General features: G+C 38.4%; 1 protein-coding gene across 1 annotated transcript; it reads left to right on the plus strand.

The window, feature by feature from the left end:
- The first annotated feature begins 3734 nt into the window (after positions 1–3734).
- On the plus strand, positions 3735–15918 carry LOC139934721 (translocon-associated protein subunit alpha-like). Its single transcript, XM_071929097.1, has 8 exons — positions 3735–3920; positions 6242–6496; positions 7824–7951; positions 8451–8582; positions 9018–9097; positions 10241–10319; positions 13251–13347; positions 14926–15918. Exons 1-8 carry the CDS (start codon positions 3845–3847, stop codon positions 14994–14996), a joined length of 918 nt encoding a protein of 305 aa, XP_071785198.1. The 5' UTR covers positions 3735–3844; the 3' UTR covers positions 14997–15918.
- The last annotated feature ends 671 nt before the right edge of the window (positions 15919–16589 follow it).

Genomic DNA, 16589 nt, shown 5'->3' on the forward strand with positions numbered 1-16589 from the left:
AACAGTTAGTTTTATGATTTTTGTTTGTTAAATGTTACATCTGTAATTCAGTAATTGTTATTTAGCCTTTTAATATTATTTGTAAAAAAAAAGAAAATTAAGTATTTTTGTTTGAAAAATAAGAGCGACGTTAATAAAATCATTGACCAAAACTTGAACTTTGTGCATGGAGTTTATAATTATTGATGACGTTTTTCCTCAAGCAGACTTTACTTTATATTATTTCCAATACAATAATTAAGCCATTATACATAAAAAAAATCCTTAATTATTTTCTGGGGGCGACATTGTCTGTGGGCGACATTGTCAGGGGGCCACATTGTTTGGTGACGAGCTTGTCAGGGGGGGCGACTTCGTAACCGCAAATTCCTCACGACGGTGCCACTATAGGAAAGCGCACTATGCTCCATGATAACCCCAAGCTATTGTTTCTAAAGGGTCATCGCAAATTTGAAGGTCATGCACGGCTTTGTTCTTGTCCAATCAATAGTGTACCATGGGCATGGCCGACAATCAGGGGAGGGACAGGTGGGCATGTCCCCCAACTTCTGAAGGTTGGGGGACACAAAGTCCCCCATGATGTTTTGACCACCTTTATGTGTAAAACTCAAGTAGTGTACGTGTGTGTTAAACACGTCTTCCTCGATGGTAAAACCAAACCCTTGTCCCGCCACGGCTTCAAAACCAAACCCTCGTCCCACCACGGCTTCAATGGGGGAAACTAGATGACACCACTTTTTAAGAGGTGGAGGACATACTAAATGCACCCCCCCCCCCCTCAAAATTGGCCTAAGATAGTAAGATTGCACCACAGAGCAACTAGAATGCAAAATTTTCTCGGGCCCTTAAGCGGGCCCGGACCCCATGCCGTAAAGGCTTCACAACCGAATGCTCTATCATTGACAGATTTGCACCTCTTCTCTGAAAAGAGTGTAAGGAACGTCTGTTCAAAAAAATGTTCTCCATGTATTTGACCCCCCTTTAAAATGAAACTTACGGTGATCGCTCTTGTACCACTTCCAAAGTTGTTGGTAAGCCCCCCCCCCCCCCATCCTTTTATGGGGCCGCATTCTTTTCTTTTTTACTATTTACTACTAATTTTGATTTTTTGTTTGTTTAATCCATCTTTTCAAAAGGACTGGCCTAGAAGCTTTTCCCGAATCTAACTTGATGCTCTCGAACACTTGTAACCGTCTGTTTCATAAAACAATATTAGTGAATGCCTACAGCAAATCTTTTTAGTGATATCCGACCATGCTTAAGTGTTAGTGTTAACACAGGTCCTCATGCAACTGATAAAGGTATAAAATAAGTGTTCGGTTGATTCAAACTGAAGAATTGGTGGCCTGTTTGATTTAAAATACTTAGCGGCCATCCTCCTCTTTTTTGAATAAATCCGGACGATCAACTGGTATTTTTTGTTATTTGGCCTAATTGGAACATCTTCTGTGTATAGGCGCCATATCACCTCGATCGGGGCTAGGAAAAGGCGCCTTTTACATTTATGCACCCAATACCATTACTTTAACATTTATTTGTCTGTGTTTATACATTTGTTTTTTGATTTTTGTTTTACCAGAAAGTATAAACTCTATCTCTTATCCACAAAGAAACAAAAGAATACTATCTGTGACAAAAAGTTTCAAAAAAGCAGACCCAGTGATGAGGAGGGGAGTGAGATCCTCAGTCGGTTGCGACAAAGACCAAATTAAAGATGCTATGTCAGATTTTTTGCCCCAAACATTAAAAACAAAATGTTTTGAGTGAATGGTATTTCAAAGAGTATCACCCGCTCTAACGAGAAAAAGTTTAACTTTTACTTTTAAAGGCAGTGGACACTATTGGTAATTACTCAAAATAATTATCATCATAAAACCTGTCTTGGTTACAAGTAATAGGGAGAGGTTGATGGTATAAAATATTGTGAGAAACGGCTCCCTCTGAAGTGACACAGTTTTCGAGAAAGAAGTAATTTTCCACAAATTTGATTTTGAGACCTCAAGTTTAGAACTTGAGGTCTCGAAATCAAGCATCAGAAAGCACACAGCTTCGTGTGACAGGGGTATTTTTTCTTTCATTATTATCTCGCAAATTCTACGACCGATTGAGTTAAAATTTTCACAGGTTTGTTATTTTATGCATATTTTAAAGGAACACGGTGCCTTGGATCGGTCGAGTTGGTCTTTGAAAAGCGTTTGTAACCGTTTGTTATAAATTGCATATATGGTTAGAAAGAGGATTTAAAAGTAGAATACAATTATCCACACAAGTTTGCCTCGAAAATGCATGGTTTTCCGTTTACTTTACGAACTAACACGGTCGGCCATTTATGGGATTCCAAAATTTGACTCCCATAAATGGCTGACCGTGTTAGTCGACGAGGAAAAAGGAAAACCATGCAATTTCGAGTGATACTTGTGTGGATCATTATATTCTACTTTTAAAATATCTTTCTAATCATATACATTTTATAACAAACGGTTAGAAACGCTTTTCAAAGACCAACTCGACCGATCCAAGGCAACGTGTTCCTTTAAGATACACCAAGTGAGAAGACTGGTCTTTGACATTTACCAATAGTGTCCACTGTCTTTAATGGTCAGGAACCATGACAAAAATTCAAAACGTTTCTTATGAAACACATAACTAATTTTGAGCACTTTATTTCAGTATTTCACTGCTACTTATAATTGGCGGACTTTTTCGAGCAATGGCTCAAATGAAAGCTTGTAACTTTCTCGACCCCCATCAGAATACCTATTGAATTTTATATCAACATTTTTGGGTCAAATCGGCCAAAAATCTGACATAGCATCTTTAATGTTCAGGGCCTACCTTGCCCGACACATTGATACTGAGACACCCAAAGATACAAAAGGAGTAAACAGAGCGTCGGCCTTATTCATTTTGTAGGCCCTTTTCTAGACCGATTTGAGAGCCCACAGACAAGGGACACAATACCGGGGAAGTTGTTGACTTTCAACTACACTGGTCCTGAAATAAATGGTCCCGTTTATTGCTGAGACCATGCTATAATTATGCTGAGGCGGATCACCGTTTGGACGTTTGTCTAGATTGATGCTCGGACGTTTGGAAAATAATTACACCCGCGAGGAGGTGTTTTTAAAAAAAATTGGAGGGAGGACACTCGACGGACCCTGGGGAGCAGATGATAACAATTAAAAAGTGTCATGAGACGGTATTTGTTGGCGTATTTCTGAATAAATTAGTGATCATGGGTTTTTGCGGAGCATTAATAATGACCAGACAATGGCCCAGACAATGGCCCCTTCCATACACCTTACAGGCGTGCATCGTTGACGACCCCGCCCCTACCCCCTCCCCCCCCAAAAAAAAAAAATATATATCATACATCTATAATTATTGTTTTGGTAATGCAAATGCAAAGTCTTGTAAACAGAATGAGGCTTTAACGACCGAATTTATTAACATTGTGGTTTGCTTGATTATTTGTTTTTGTTGTTGTTGTTGTTGTTGTTTTTCGTTGTTGTATTGTCAGAATCCTCAATATCACTCAAAATAATACAGTGTGAGAATTATCCATAGAGCTATATATACTGCTCCATGGAATTATCACAACTAATTGATTCAACAGGTGGCGCTCTCTCTTTTTGCCGTCGTTGAATTTTGTCTGGTTCCCCAACAACGAGTCCTCCAAAAAGTGCTAATGAACATTAGCGTAGCTGTACACCGGTTATAGGCACCAGACTGTTTGATACTTCCTTTGACGAACAGGTAGAAATCCGACTGAAAGTGTCGGTTGAACCTGCCGAAAAATCCACCGTCATCCAGCTTCTCCAGTTGGATAAAAACCACAAACATCATGCTGAAGATTGTGCCAAAGTTTATTTTGCTCTTGTTGCTAGTTTTACCCGCAACAGTGCTTCTGTCAAGCCGTGGTAAGCAATAGATTATGGTGTTTTCAACATATTGAATGAATGCTACGTGTACATAAAACAAGTGATGTGCTACGTGGACACTTTTAAAACGAACAATTCCTTAATTTTACGTGTGTTGTTATGGCATGGGGTGACAGCCAACAATCGCGTTTGTGGGCGGGTGGCGATAATAATTTTACTCAAATACTCAGTTAATGAAAAGTATGCCAGAATGTGACCTCCACATTTTATGTTCACATTTTATTTTCACACTGAATTATGAGTTTACTTAAAACTATGACAAATTAAAATAAATGATATTATTGTTTTAATTCTTAATCTTGCAGGCCAGTTCAAAGTTGTCAGTTTGAATTTTATTTTTAGTTTAATAAAGTTTTAAAATGTAATACAATTTAAATGAATTTAAAAATTTTCATTTGATTTGAGTTGACTGAGTAGTGGCTAAGTGAGTAAGTTATTATTGACTTAAGGGAAAGTCTCCGTATGGCGCCACCACTTTTTCATTTGATTGATACGAAATTATATTTAAGTATCTTATTTACCTCAAGAATACTGATGAGATATCCCCTTTTGTAAAAATACGTGAAAAACGGAAAGTTATCCCCACTGGTTCAAAATAATTTACCTATAAAAAGGAAATTCTTATAAACTTCTTGATATGATTGTGAGTGGTCATGGTCTACACCATGATCATGATGGTGGTTAGATTTTTAATTTGGAAAGATTGCCATCCGGTTCCTGTCTGTATCCTGTCAGTGTCAGCACTTTTTGGCTCATTTTGTTCTTACAAAAACAATATGAATACTCATTTTAGTTTTTAGTAAATAGAATAAGAATAAGATACTAATTTAGTTCACAACAAATTAAACAAGAGTGGCAGGATATGGAATTCGAAGGGGTCCTACTAAAAGCCGACAACAAGCCAACAACGCCGACAACAAGTCCAGAGCGCCGACAACACGCCGCCAACAAGTTTTAAATACCTCAAAAATTGCAAATAAACCATAGATATATTAGAACTATGTGTGTTCTGTAATATAAACGTACATTTAATGGAAAAACTTCACGAAAAGTGTGAGTTTTTAACCAGGAAAAAAACTTAACTTTCACGGAAAACGGTTGGACGCCATCTTGGCTTAAAATCGTGTTTGGACCAGTCCATTATGATGCGGGTAAGTCAGATTTAGCAGTAGAGGGCGGGCGTCATGCACTGTGCAAACTGCAGTGAAGGTCTTCACATGAAGCCCGCCCTCTGTTGTTGGCAAGATCTAAATCTACCCGTATCATAATGGTCTGGTCCAAACACGGTTTTTAAGCCAAGATGGCGTCCGACCGCTTTCCGTGCAAGTAAAGTTTTTATTTGGTTAAAAAATACACACTTTTCGTGAAGTTTTTCCATTAAATTTACGTTTATGTTACAGAACACATATAGTTCTAATATATATATGGTTTATTGGCCATTTTTGAGGTATTAAAAACTTGTTGGCGGCGTGTTGTCGGCGCTCTGGACTTGTTGTCGGCGTTGTCGGCTTTTAGTACGACCGATTCGAAGTGTCTCAAAATTAATAATATTTGTGTTAAACTTAAAGCCATTATACACTTTCGGTAAACAGTATTGTCCAAGTCCCACACTTCGTGTATCACAACTTATATATAAAACAACAAACCTGTGAAAATTTAGGCTCAATCGGTCATCGGAGTCGGGAGAAAATAACGGGAAAACCCACTCCTGTTTCCGCGCGCTTCGCCGTGTCATGACATGTGTTTAAAATAAATCCGTAATTCTCGTTAACGAGAATTTACATTGTTTTACTGTTTTCTCAAAAAGTAAAGCATTTCATGGACTAATATTTCAAGAGAAGTCTTTCACCATTACCTTCTGTATACCCTGTAAATTATTTGTAAATCTGTGAACTTTTATTTTTTTTTCTGTACCGAAAGGGTCCAATGGCTTTAAATAATAAATAGGATTTGTCTGTATCCTGTCCAGACTGTTTCACCCATTTTTACAAAAGGGAATATCTCATTTGAGTAAATTAGATACTATCATATTCATATTTCATAATGATTGAAAAACTGGTGGTAAGATACGGAAACTTTTCCAAATAAATAAATACAACCTTCCTTGCTCATGCTGCTAATGCTTTGCCACAAAGACCTTATAACAAACATCGTCTTACCGAAACTTGTCAATCTTTCCACATAATTCTTGTAAAATGGCATGTTCTGCATAAAATTGTCTGGTTTTGAGTTTACTGGCCCAATGCTAAAATGCTGTATATTTGGGAATATTAACTTAACGTTCATTGGTAATTGCCCAGGATCATCGCTGGTGAGCCACGCATCAGAAGATGACAATGTGGAGGATGCCTTGGAGGGAGAGGACATCGACGACGAAGAGGATGACGAAGACGAGATAGAGGTGGAGACGGAGGGAGAAGCGGACAAAGGAGAAGATAAAGCAGCAGCCAAGACGGAGGATGAAGGAGCCGAAGAGGCAGAAGAAGAGCAGGAGAAACTCAAACCCGCTGAGGATGTTGAGACCACATTGCTCTTCACCAAGAATGCTGAGAAAGGTTCGTCATCTTTTTTAGTCTGAACCTTAAAGGAACACGTTGCCTTGGATCGGTCGAGTTGGTCTTTGAAAAGCGTTCTGTAACCGTTTGTTATAAAATCGGTATGGTTAGAAAGATGTTGTAAAAGTAGAATACAATGACCTACACAAATATGCCTCGAAATTGCGTGGTTTTCGTTTTACCTCGTCGAAAAACACGGTCGGCCATTTATGGGAGTCAAAAATTTGACTCCCATAAATGGCCGACCGTGTTAGTTCGCGACGTAAAATGAAACCGGTGCAATTTTGAGTGATACTTGTGTGGATCATTGTATTCTACTTTTAAAACATCTTTCTAACCATATACATTTCATAACAAACGGTTTCAAACGCTTTTCGTTGACCAACTCGTCCGATCCAAGGCAACGTGTTCCTTTAAGGGTCTGTTTAGATTTGGTAATGACTTTGAAAATTAATGGCTATGAAACTTACTTGGCTACTTTAGATTGAATGCATGTTGAGAAAAAGTACTGCGGTTATGGAATTATGTATCACTTTTTATCCCCCAAAATTTGAATCTGTGAAGCTTTACTGATAACCAGCTGCTGACAGGAACATTTCTCAGATTGTGTACTTAGTGTATCTATAAGTTTTAGTGTGACAGAGCTCTACTCCCATGAAGCCATTTTGATATATGGCTGACACAATACTAAAACACTATAAGGTTTGGGTAAGTTTGTCTGTATATGCCCAAACCAAACGGTACACTCCTATCACATCCGCCATACCTCGAAAAAGCTTATGGATGTGATTTGTTTCGCTTTTTGTTTTAAATGGTCCACTCACAGGACAGGCCGATCTTTTACAATTTGAAACTATAGTGGATCAATTACCAACAATTAACCTGGATCTAGGCAAGGAAAGGGAAACCTAGTATTAAGATAACCAACTCTATTAACTTCTTTAGAGGTATGTTTGTCCTGTGATGTGCCAGGCAAGGCATTTGGGCTGAGCTGCATCCACCTATTTCGAGCGCAGCTGTGTTACCAGTCAGGTCACCTAGATGCTTTTATAGGGTGGTGTTTTACCGCCCTGCTTAAGTTTTCTGGATGTCTTGGTCTGATAATCGTGCTTCTAATTCAGAAGCACACTGTGTTTGATCGGTGTTTGTGCATTGATCTAAAAAAATCGCCAGACTGAGGACACACATTCAACCTCATTTTGTTTTAACTGCTGATGAGTGGCTGATTCTTTATTTGTATCTGACCATGGGGAATATTCAGGGTTTAACATTCCTTCTTGAAATCAAACTCATTATTTTTTATATTTTTTATATTTTTTATTTGTAGAGATTCCAGTGAACAAGATGGTTCAAATCCTTCTTGGTTTCACCAATAACGGCAAGCAAAACTACGTCTTGGAAAACATCCACGCTTCTCTCCGCTACCCACAGGATTTCAGCTACTACATCCAAAATGTGAGTGTGTGGTCTGTTGAAGATTTTCTTGAAATTGGACCAGGAATAAGCAGTGTGGACAAAGAACAAGTTGCATGAAAACTGCCCTCCAAATTTCAAGTTTTGGTTTTACCCATACACCGATATGTACTGTTTAAAGCAAGGATCAGTCTTCTCACCTAGTGTATCTCAACATATGCACAAAATAACAAACCTGTGAATTTTGAACACAATTGGTTGTTGTCAAAGTTGCAAGATAATAAAGGTAGAAAAAAACACCCTTATTACATTAAGTTATGTGCTTTCAGATGCTTCATTTCGAGACCTCAAAATCTAATTATGAGGTCTTGAAATAAAATTCGGCAAAAATATGTCTTTCTCGAAAACTACGTTACTATTAACATCTCCCCATTACTCGTTACCAAGTAAAAAATGCTTTTGAGTAATTACCAATAGTGTCCAGTGCCTTTAAAGATTTGTTTAATCAATGATAATCTTGAATCTTTTTTAAAATTTCTAGTTCACAGCGAGGGACTACAATACAGTCGTAGAGCCAGGTAAAGAAGCTACACTGGAGTACATCTTCCAAGCCAGCGAGACCCTTGCCCTTCGACCTTTCGGCTTCGTCATGGAACTCAATTACAAAGATGCTGTAAGAATTTTTGTCTGTTTGCCTAGTTCACAATATTTATAGCACATTTCAGGTTAAGTATGTACACAATGTACATCAGAACAACCTTTTCTATTTCGTAATTTTGTATCTAGTAACCAGGACTGCAAAATCTAAGACTTTTATCTGAATTCTGACTTTTTAAGTCTTCCTGATGATGAAAATCAGCTGTTATTTTGACCCCACAAAATGAAAGCTGGCTCAACACATCTCAGCGAAAACGGTGCTATGACGTCAAAATTAATTCTGTATTTGCAGGGAGAGTATGAACCGGGCTTGTTACAACCAGATTCAGTTACAAAACCGGAATGTAATTTTGGAGGGGGATATTTTTTGGGTTTAGAGGGAAGAGCGGCAGAGACGAAATATGAAATTATAACCGACTGATGTTGATTAATTTTCTGTTTTGATCTGCAGGAAGGAAACCAGTTCATGGATGCAGTCTTCAACGACACTGTTCAATTCACTGAACCGGACGAGGGCCTTGACACAGAAACGTAAGCGTTAGATGTAGTGCATTGCAAAGATACTTTGCAAGTATGAGAAATTTCAGAGTTTTGTCTAAATTCAGTTTCACCAAAAGTGGTTTATTAGTTTTGTTTCTAACCTTTACACAGATGTGTGTTAGAACTGTAAACTCAGTACTTTCCAGAGTTCTGTGGGATAAAATCACACGGGGCCTATTTCCTGGGTGAGATTTGAACCATAAACCATGTGACGGCAACTGTCTTTATTTTTAGGATTTCAAGTTCGAGCAGCCTTTTTGTGGTCCATCTACACAGTCAACAGTCGATCCTCTTACTGTCTGACCATTCAATCTCATCCATTGGTTTGGAATGATAGATTAACTATGCTGGGCTGCAATATATTATATTGTACTGAATGCATCTACACAGCACACGCATGGTTTGTGTAGCTCTATGCACCGTTGTGCCACCATACACAACAACCCTTGCAGTTGAATGATTTCAAATGGTTGTCAACTCATTGGAAAATGATACCAAGAGCAGGAGGGTTAATTGAACAAAGAAAAGAGTTCCAACATTGTTTGGCCTCAGGTCGACCTACGATTTTCTTGCGCCTGCAACAAACTGTCGGCAACGCGCAGACAAAATATGCTCAGGTCAACTGAGAAATCGTGCAACTGCGATTGGTTCCCGACCTTCGGGGTCACATCGCACAAGTTGAAATTGTTCTACTCAAGTGTGGACTGTTTCAGATTGTCTTAAAATCATCGCAGTTACGCTCAGGTCGTAAATAGTCGCTGACTGAAAAGTTCCCGATGGTCTTAGCTCAGGCACAGTGTGATCCTGAAAAGTCAGTGGTCGATTTTTTTTTTATTTTTTTAGACGCAAGGTCGACCTGAGGCTGGCTTAAGGACTATGTCACACGAGGCAATTTACAAGCAACCAGTTCCAGGCAATATCAAAGAAGAAAAGCCAAACATATTTTGATGTTCACACATTTTTTCTTCAGGGTTGGAATACATTTTTTTAAAGAATGACTCGTGTGCTACCAAAGTGGTCCTGTAGCATGCACTGTAATTTGTTGCCTAAAAGTTACCTCGTGTGAACAGGCCCTTGTGCTTAGATCCTAGACTCTGTTTATTAATTGCCATTTTCTTGTGTTTTTGAATTCAGGTTCTTCTTGTACGTGTTTCTAGTAGCGCTTGTTGTTGTATTACTTGTCGGAGCACAACAGTTGGTTGCATCTCTTGGGGTAAGTCTAAGATAAATGCCATTGTTACACCTGTGATTCTTAAAAAAAAAAATCTGAACTGATGTTTTTTGTTTGCAACAGAACTTGTTTTGTGTCTTCAAACTGTCTTCAAAGACATTTAAAAAACAAACAACTTGTTATGAGAGATTGCCTTAATTCACAATGCCACGGACAGCCACTTCAATGTGAGAGCTACACATTTACTGATTTGAGCTAGCGACCCAAATCAACTGAAACCAGGGGCACGTTACCACTTACTTCTGGGTTCACATTTTCACTTTAAAAAGGGCACTTTCCATTGTAAAATCTGATAGTCTGTGGGACACTTTTGAAGGAGCCCAAGGCCAAGACCAGGGGCAACAAAAGGTGATGGACTACGTGGCCTCTGTGTAATTGCAGGCTTGCCTTGAAAGTCCTAAAGCTGGGGTGCGTTCCACTCGCGCAAATGTTGCCAACAGTTGCGCACGTTCGCCAACAATTTCAAGTGGAACGAGTTGTTCGCTGCCACCGTTGGCGAACGTTGGCAACTTTAGGCGAACATACTTCGGAGGTGTTGGTGAGTGGTTTTTAAAATGGCGGACAAGCATACGGTATTATTTCTTTGTCACAAACATAATTACATTGTATTTTCGGTGGATGATAATGCAGATTTGGAATAACAAAGTTAATTAGTTGATGTAATGATGTAAAAAGAGGACTATTGCAGCAAAAACAACGTAAAAAAAAAACTACGTATGGTGCGCGCCATCTTCAATTCAGGGCGCCGCCATGTTGACATCGCGTATACGCATCAATCATTTAAAAGACAAAAAACTTATGCGCGAACAATTGCGAGTCGTTTGCGCGAGTGGAACGCACCCCTGGTTCCAAACGGTTGACCACAGTAGTCAACCAATGGTCGACCAGCGTGGGTTCGTTTCAAAATAGTGGACCTTTAGTTAACAATGGTGCAGACTCTAATTTTCTTCCAGCCTGCCATTGGATATCATAGACCGACACAATTTACTACGTGTGCATAGTTGAATGGTTTCAAATGGTTAGTTGCAAGTTGCTGGATAATGTATTAAAGATAATCCAGTGTGTGAAACCTTCAGGTGTTTGACTGGTTTGTCAATTTTGATTTTAATTTTTTTCTTTTTTTTGGGGGGGGGGTACAAGTTTATTATTGATTTTTTTTTGCACGAGTTTCAATGCTTTTCAGGGGGGTTTTGTTTGGTAAGACCAAGTTATCCTTGCCCTCACTCACCACAGAGCTCAAAGTCCTCCAATACAGGCTAATCCAAAACGTTATATTGATATTTAGTCTGATAAGCTCCATTGATTGATATTGCCTGTTTGGGCTTGTACCAAGATAACCGTGTCAATTCTGTATGAACAGGTTACCTAATATTGTGACTCTGTGTTGGGGGTCAAATTCCAAAGCTCTGTAGTATTGATTGGGTGCTTTGTTTAAAGGGTTTGCATTTTTTTAAGGGGATGTTGATTCACTCTCTGTAAACAACAGCTGTTCAAGTTTAATGGTTACTGCTTTTCTCAGTCAATTGTTTTGAATACTTACTTGAAGTTCTCACAGAATTGGGAATGTAAAATGTTTGGAAAGCATCCAAAAAATAGAACAATTTTTCCCTGCGAACCAGTGAAATATGCTTTAGTAAGCGTTTTTTTTTTTTTTTTGCTTACAGTTAGCAGAGCCATGAAATTGGGCCCTGATCATGGCACTTGTGTCCTTCAAACAAGACCTTATACCATAAATGCTTGGTCCTTTCGAATGAAGCAGAAGCTTCTGTGTGTTGTGTTTAAAGACACTGGACACTATTGGTAATTAATTGTCAAATACTAGTCTTCATAGTTGGTTTATCTCAACATATGCATAAAATAGCAAACCTGTGAAAATGTTTTGCTCAAACGGTCGTTGAAGTTGAGAGATATTAATGAAAGAAAGAAATACCCTTGTCGCACCATGGTCACACGAAGTTGTGTGCTTTCAGATGCTTGAATAATTCAAGCATCTGAAAGCACACAACTTCGTGTGACCATGGTGCGACAAGGGTATTTTTGAATTAGAGACCGCAAATTCTAAATTTGAGGTATCAAAATCATGGAAAATTACTTCTTTCTTGAAAACTACGTCACTTCAGAGGGAGCTGTTTCTCACCATGTTTTATAATAATAATAACACTTGTAATGTGCACATATCCACCCTGCTGGGTGTTCAAGGCGCAGTAAACAAAAAACAACAAACAAACAAAACCAAACAAAACATAGAAAAAACAGACACAACAAAATTAGTCCTTGAAAACCTGTGACATAAGATAAGTTTTGAGAAGAGATTTGAATGTTGTGGTACAAAGACAAGATCTAAGATTAAGTGGTAGAGAGTTCCAAATGTGTGGCGCAGCTGAAAAAAAAAGACCTGCCCCACTATCACCCTCTCCCCGTTACTCGTTATCAATAAACGTTTTATGATAATAGTTTTTATTGAGTAATTACCAATAGTGTCCACTGCCTTGATTTCGAGACTTCAAGTTTAGAATTTGAGGTCTCGAAATCAAGCATCTGAAAGCACACAACTTCGTGTAACAAGGGTGTTTTTTATTTCATTCATATCTCGCAACTTCGGCGACCAATTGAGCTAAGCTTGTCACAGGTTTGCTATTTTATGCATATGTTTAGACACATCAAGTGAGAAGACTGGTCTTTGAAAATTACCAATAGTGTTCACTGTCTTTAAGAACACTGCACTTACTGTTTAAAAAGGTTACAGAATACCTGCTTTAAAAGAAGTGCTTTGAGAATCCCAGAGATAAAATGAAAACTATTAGACAAGAGAATTGTTATTGATCATTTATTGGAAGCTGTTTTTATTGCATTTTAAGGAAAATTCATTATACTTTTAATTTTACATTTTGTTGACTGATTTGTGTTTTGCAGAAGAAGAGGAAAGCACCGAAGGCAGTGGTTGAGACAGGAACACAAAATAACACAGATATAGATTACGACTGGATTCCCAAGGAGAATATGATTGCAAGTAAGTACCTTAGTACCCTCCAAAAAAATTCTCTTAATCTGGAACTTGGCCCAACTTTGTGGGATTCGTGACTGTAGGCCCAAATAGCAATTGCTTTCATTGAGACATCGGCTCTTGAATGTGGGTGTTGGGAGGTCGAATCCCACCCAAAAAGTCTGGATTTGTGTCTCCTTTATAGTGGAACTCATGAAGTGCTTATCGAAATGTTGTAAAAGCAGATAAACAAGAAGCACCGACATAACAACAAGTTCCATAGACTTTGATTCTTTTTGAAAATGGAGGTATTTTATGTCTGGAATTTTATCTCGGAGAGTTTGAGGCCTTTATTCATATGGCAAACAGGGCAGATGTGTTGGGGAAAAGTCTATGGGAAACTTTTGAAGGGACACTAAGGTCTAGACCAGGGGCCAATGTCATAGAGCTGCTTAAGCAAAAAATTTGCTTAAGCACAAAAATAGCTCGCTTATTTTACACATGTTACTGGCCAAAATTTCATGCCATTTACATTGCTTATGACTAGTATTTAGCTGTTGTTTACTTAGCATAACAATTGAGTGGAGTCTTGGCCGGTAATCTGATTTTACTAAGCAAAGAATTTTTTGCTTAAGCAAAATTTTTTGCTTAAGCAGCTGTATGAAATTGGGCCCTGGGGCCAATGTCATAGAGCTGCTTAAGCAGAACATACTGCTATACAATATTGTGCTAAGCAGAACTGACCAGGATACCAGTCACCAAATGTACATGGGCCGTGTTAGTTTGGCTGGCGACCTTGTTCTGGTAACCATTTGTTGTGCTCAGCTATTTTTTGTGCTTACAGACACTGGACACTATTTGTTATTGTCAAAGACCAGGGGCCAATTTCATAGAGCTGCTTAAGCAAAAAATTTGCTTAAGCACGAAAATAGCTCGCTTATTTTACACATGTTACTGGCCAAAGTTTAATGCCATATGCATTGCTTGTGACTGGTATTTAGCTGTTGTTTACATAGCATAACAATTGTGTGGAGTCTTGGCCGGTAACCTGATTTTACTAAGCAAGGATTTTTTTGCTTAAGCAAAATTTTGTGCTTAAGCAGCTCTATGAAATTGGGCCCAGTCTTTTCATTTGGTGTATCTCAACATGTGCACAAAATAACAAACCTGTGAAAATTTGAGCCCAATTGGTTGTCGAAAATGCGAGATAATAATGAAAGAAAAAACACCCTTGTCATACAAAGTTGTGTGCTTTCAGATGCTTGATTTCGAGACCTCAAAACTTATTCTGTGATCTCAAAATCAAATTTGTGAAAATTACTTCTTTCTCGAAAACTACGTTACTTCAGAGGGAGCCGTTCCTCACAATGTTTTATAGTATCAACAGCTCCCCATTACTCTCTACCAAGAAAAGTTTTATGCTCATAATTATTTTGAGTAATTACCAAAAGTGTCCACTGCCTTTTAAACAGCTCTATGAAGTTAGGCCACAGAGGCCTTTGTGACCCCCGTTCCAGGCCATTGAGTGTAGTCCCTTTAAAGCCAATGGATACTGTGAGTCACATGACATTTATTCTTCCTCTTTTTATTTCTCCTTCCCTGCAGAAAAAACTCCTTCGCCTCGTAAGTCACCGCGCCGACGCGCCAAGAGAGCAACGGGATCTGGGGACGAGTGACAAACGTCGACCCCCCCCAAGTACTGCTATGAGAATTTAATATCAATCTTGAATGGGCCACTTTGGCTACTTATCCTTAAAAGGCATCTTATTCCATTATCGGCCAGAATTTTATGAATTTTTATGCATGCATTTACTATGCAAACAAGTGTGTATAAAATATCAAAGTCAATTCAGTAATGGGGAATCGGAGGGGTGGCACTGATTGTCCAGGATTTTTCCTTTGCAAACATCAGGGCCCAATTTCATAAAGATGCTTAAATAAGCAGACTCTCGATTTCACATTTTCTGCTAAGCAAAAACAAGCAGGAGGATACCGTTCGGGTATTGTACATGTGGCATTGTGTTTTGGTTGGTAGCCTTAATCTGGTAAGCATAAATTTGTTGTACTGGGAGTGACTGAGCTACTTTTTGTCCTAAGGAAGCTTAAACGTTAAGCAAATTATTTTGCTAACTAGCAGAAAAACATTGCATAAGTGTAAGCATTCTTCACAGGGGAGCAATAAAATATGGAGGCCAGGTTGCGGGTTCACCATGGATTTGCATGGTTACGCCATTCATTTTCCTACAGTAAGCACCATAAGGTTGCATGCCTTTTCGTTTGCTTACGGTTACCAGCGCTATGAAATGGAAACTCGCGCAGTAAGCACAAAATCTGCCGTTTAGCAACTCCATGAAATTGGGGCCCGATGTTTACCACTTGTCAGAAGTGCATTTTCTTTTGGTTTTACCCTTATACCAATTTGAAACCAAATTGTATTTATCCCTGCTTTAACTTTTACATTAATTTGAACAAAGTTGCCTTAAAAATCAAATTTTCTTCAGGATCTGTCACTTTTAAAAAGGTAAACTACTAGCCCTATTACTTTTACATCTCAAAAAAGGTCAACTAGGAAAATAAATTACACCAGGAAGTTTTATACCTTTTGTGTTATGAAGTGTTTATTAATTTTGTTGGTCTGTAATAAATTTTGTCATTTACATTTTTCACACCATTTCCGAAGTTTTTGAAACTGCATTTCCAAGAGCTCCATTACTTGGAGTTGCTCGCTTAAAAATGCTCTAGGCAAATAAAGGCAGGACACCAGTCAGAATTGGTACATTTGACATGGGATTTTAGCTGGTAACCTTATTCTGGTAAGCAAAATAATTGTTAATTCATAAGCTACTTTTTGTGCTAAACAGCTCTGTGAAATTTTGGCTGTTCATTCTTACAAGAAATTTCATGCAATATGCAGGAGAGAATGTATTAGGTTTTTGAACTTGAGCCCATAATTGTGTTGTACTGTTCATTCAAATTGCTGGTGTTGAAAAAAATAGTTTAAAAGTACAAAAGGTTGTTCTTTATTAATAAAAAACCCCAAAACAATTTGAATCGCTCGAACAATTTTGGATCTGCTGTTACATTCATTGAATTTTTCATGCAACACTTAAACACTGCTGCCCCCTCTAAAATCATACGGCAAGTTGTATGCTAATTATGCATTTTCCCCCAATGCATTCTGCTTTGAAAATTCGCTTAACTTTGCTTGGGGGGGGGGGAGGTATTCATTGTGCTTGGCCTTGCCTCTGTGTGTTATTTATTATTTCCCG

The sequence above is a fragment of the Asterias amurensis genome, chromosome 3 (assembly GCF_032118995.1).
Source record: "Asterias amurensis chromosome 3, ASM3211899v1".
NCBI classification, from domain to species: Eukaryota; Metazoa; Echinodermata; class Asteroidea; order Forcipulatida; family Asteriidae; genus Asterias; species Asterias amurensis.